Here is a 3,957-nt window from a genome sequence, read left to right as displayed (position 1 = left end):
CGCTAATGTTTTAACATTGACGACGGATTACCCCGTGGCCAATGTTTATTGCCGACGGATTTTCCCGTCGCCAATGTATATATTTACGCAAAAAAAAAATTTAATTTTTCGGTAGCCTCCCATACGAGAGAATACACATATAACCTGTATCGTCCAATGACAATATTTAACAATATATCATAAAACCAACCATGATATACATTCACATTCCACACTCATTCAATTTCATCCGTCAGTCCACAATATCGAATAATACTCGCCATATAATCACAATCACAATACATCTCGCATGCTCAAATAATATTCATTCACTACGCAATAAAATCACATATATATTTTATATATGTAAAATTCAAAAGTCATGATATGTCTTAACACAAGTCTCACTCACTCCTCGTCATCGTCGGCATCCCTGTTATCAGCATCGTCTGCATTAGAACGTCGTATCGTACTGCTGCTCCCTACAATACCTCCTCCAGTCTGAAAAGAATATCACTCCACATAAGATATATATATACCAAAAATATAATAATAAATACATATATGTCGCGTCATATATACCTCTCCACCACCATGAGCTTCATGCTCGGCAAACGCCAACTTAAAGATCTCTAAGTATATCGACTCAGGAAGAATCTCCTTCAACGATGGACAATCACTGAGGCGCTGCACAACATCCCAAGTCGATTGTGCACCCCCTAGCTCGCGCGTAATAATGGGAATAAATTGAAAAAACATCGAGGGTTGAACATTGTCCATTAAATACTGTCCAATTTTAGCCACGACGTACGATGTCACACTTGGTCGATTTGAGGTCGCGGACGAGTCATTTTGTATATTCCTGCTAGTGGAGACTATCCTAACTTTTGCACTTGATAAAGGCACCCTCCCTTTCTTGATTGGTTTAGAGCCATAAACTCCATCAACAATTTCCCTCCATTGCTCTCTAGTCATGCGATTAGGATCGGTAGGAGTGTTCTCTATGCTCTGAGACTAGGACAAGACAAAGTCTTGTGAAGCTTCAAGCGCCTCCTAAATAACATATAGCAATAGAAATAAATAAATTAGGGCAGTCTTAAGCAATGGAACTCAACCAATAGAAATAAATAAATTAAGACAATGTTATGAATTAAGTGCAAAGCTATATGATCACTTTCTTATTTCATTTATAGTCGACCTTTTTCAGCTATGATTCTGAAAGAAAAAGATATGTCACTGGACATGCATTTTTTACCTTCTTCGTCAAACATACTGGTATAATATGAGTCGTGCAGCCTAGGCTTTAAGTTCATGACTGTTACAAATACATCACAGCTAGGCTTGAAGTTCATGACTCTGTTACAAATACCCGGAAGATAACAGCTAGGCTTGAAGTACGGGAGCAAATTGCAGATAAGGCCCTCCCTGTTTACATATTTGCATATATCAATCCAATCTCCATCCGTTCAGTCAAAAGCTCTGAAAACTAACTCAAGTGCGTACAGTTCATGAAGCCTTTGACCGTAAAAACTATTCACCCGGCCGCCTGTTTCCGTTCAAAAAAGAAGCAGAAAAGCTTGATTCCACCTAGCAAAAAACACTAGGACGAGAATAGAATTTAACATACAAATGGATTTGGTCCGTTTTTTTTAACATTATATAGACTAGGGCCTATAATCTTAATGGATCACCTTTTATTAGCCATGACTTATCTCTAACTCAGAGAAAATGACACCACCAAATTCTTCTAAAAGCGAGCTTGGACCAAAGATCAAATAATTACAAAACCTGATTAGAGTTAGGTTTCACCCGCAACAAACTGATTGTTTCAATGAATATTGAAAGTAGCATAGTTTGAAGCATTAATTAGGCAAAAGATAATGACAGCAGCCAAGCGTATATACGGCTCTAAAGCATAGTGTGACTTGGTCAGCGGTCATTTGGAAAATATATGTAAACTTGATGATGAAGCTATCACTTAATTCAGCAAAAGCATCAATTGTTCCATGAATGTTTTAGAAAGCACATGAATGAATAATTAAGCAGATATGAATGCATTACACTATAAATGGTATTCGAACATTAATGAATTCTAATTAGAAATACATATGTGCAAATATGAAATTAAGTTTATACTTACATGCATATCCTTAATTTTTGTCATCTTTTCCACCTTATCATAGCCCTCAGGTGGTGTATATGCACTTCTAGCAAGAAGAGTTGGCGGCATAGTCAAGGCGTCCTATGATTAATCAAATTTCAAGTTATTTCTAATAACGTATGAAAATAGTAACATGAGTTGAGTTTTAATATTTTGATCTAACCGGATTTTCACGCAAATATTTATGCTCGATCCGAGCGTAGGGAGTAGCTCCTAGAAAGTGATCATATAGCTTTGCACCGCGATTAGCCGATGCTATCGAACATTTATCCTTCAAAATAAAGTAATTTTTCAGTATATGTGGTGGTAATATAATTAATTAAAAAATAACTCACCTTCTTCTCGCCCTCCCACTCGATAATGAGAGTCATCCAATTATAAGGAGGAACCCTCTTATCAAGCTGATGAATCCGCTTCCAATCAATGGTTATATCTGTAAAGTATTGACTCTTAAGTCTACTCCTCCACCCCCGAAGCATCTTGCTCGCTCTACTCATTACGTAATCCCAAGAGTCCGGGTTGTCCTCAAGGCAATAGTGATTCTACAAATTAGGTGTTACAAAAACATGCAATATTAAAAAATTAAATAAATATTTATTGAAAAAACAATATAACGAATAATTACCATGAGCCTCTCCCATATCTTCTTTATTCCATTCCATTGTTGTTCATCAAAGTTATAAGCGATGTTAATGTGGTGTGGGTCTCTGATTAAACAACCGATCAAATTATTAAATCTGACGGCGTAATCTCCAATTGGAATGTTGCCCATCCACCCCAAAATGGCTCGATAACCTTTAGGAGGTACCTTCGTAAACAGATCACTGCCATGCCTACCGGCCTTCTCGTAGTCCTTGTTCCCTACAAAGACAGAGAGATATTTTTTTAAAAACTTCAATAATTAAATAACGAAGATTGATCAAATATTTACATGATATTCTTACCCATTTCCCTCAACTTATCTGACATCGCCTTTTCTAGTCTCTGCTTTATTATACTATCCTTGTTTTTAATGTCTTCTCTCCTTTTTTTATAGTTCCTATCGCATTTCTTTTGCAATGTGATAGCCTTTTCTGGTAAGGGGATGGAATTTACTGCTTCAGTCCATGGACGGAGACATTCAACCTCCGACTGAGAAGATCTCGCAAAAGACTCGTGTTGGATCTCGTCATCACCGGATCCATCATGATGATTGTCTGCAATATAAAATGTGAAATAAATATTTATATGGAACATAAAATATCCATGGACATTAAAATTAATACCTAGACCAGGCGATGAATCCCGATGATGACGTTGACTCATAGGTGGACTCATAGGAGATGCATGTGTATCTGTCCCCGCAATATCTACGAAAGTAATAAAAATAATATAGGTAAATAAGTTTCTCAATTAACTTAATGATATTAAATAAATTAATACCTTCAACGGGTGAGGATCCATGTAGAGATAATGGACTACTATAAGGTCGTGAGGACATTCCTACACGTAAAAAATATAATTATAAATGCGAAATATGCATATTTATATCACAAACACAATTTATTTGAACAAATTAATATTTATACCTGATGATGAATTTGCTTGATTGTGGGAAACTTCCCCTATGCGCTTTATCCTTCGGCTCATCTGCATCTTAAATGATTATTCAATTTATTGAAGCAAAATAAGTGAATGTTGAAAATTGCATTGACAAAATAAAAAATATATATTAAAACGACAAAGTTAATACTTTAAATTTTAAAAGTACTAATATTTCGACATTCAATCTCCTACATTACGAATATCAAGCCGATTTTGCGGAGTATACATATTAA

At 35.8% G+C, this 3,957-nt stretch overlaps 1 protein-coding gene across 1 annotated transcript; it reads right to left on the bottom strand.

The window, feature by feature from the left end:
* LOC109822504 lies at positions 293-2,811 on the bottom strand. The gene is made up of 6 exons (XM_020388713.1): positions 2,766-2,811; positions 2,476-2,682; positions 2,304-2,411; positions 2,120-2,221; positions 562-1,032; positions 293-480 (listed from the first exon to the last, which is right to left on the bottom strand). The coding sequence occupies exons 1-5, from the start codon at positions 2,766-2,768 to the stop codon at positions 994-996; spliced, it is 459 nt and encodes a 152-aa protein (XP_020244302.1). The 5' UTR covers positions 2,769-2,811; the 3' UTR covers positions 293-480; positions 562-993.

The sequence above is a fragment of the Asparagus officinalis genome, chromosome 8 (genome assembly GCF_001876935.1).
Source record: "Asparagus officinalis chromosome 8, Aspof.V1, whole genome shotgun sequence".
NCBI lineage: Eukaryota > Viridiplantae > Streptophyta > Magnoliopsida > Asparagales > Asparagaceae > Asparagus > Asparagus officinalis.
Note: the sequence above shows the minus strand (reverse complement) of the source record. Positions and strands in the feature narration are given on the sequence as shown.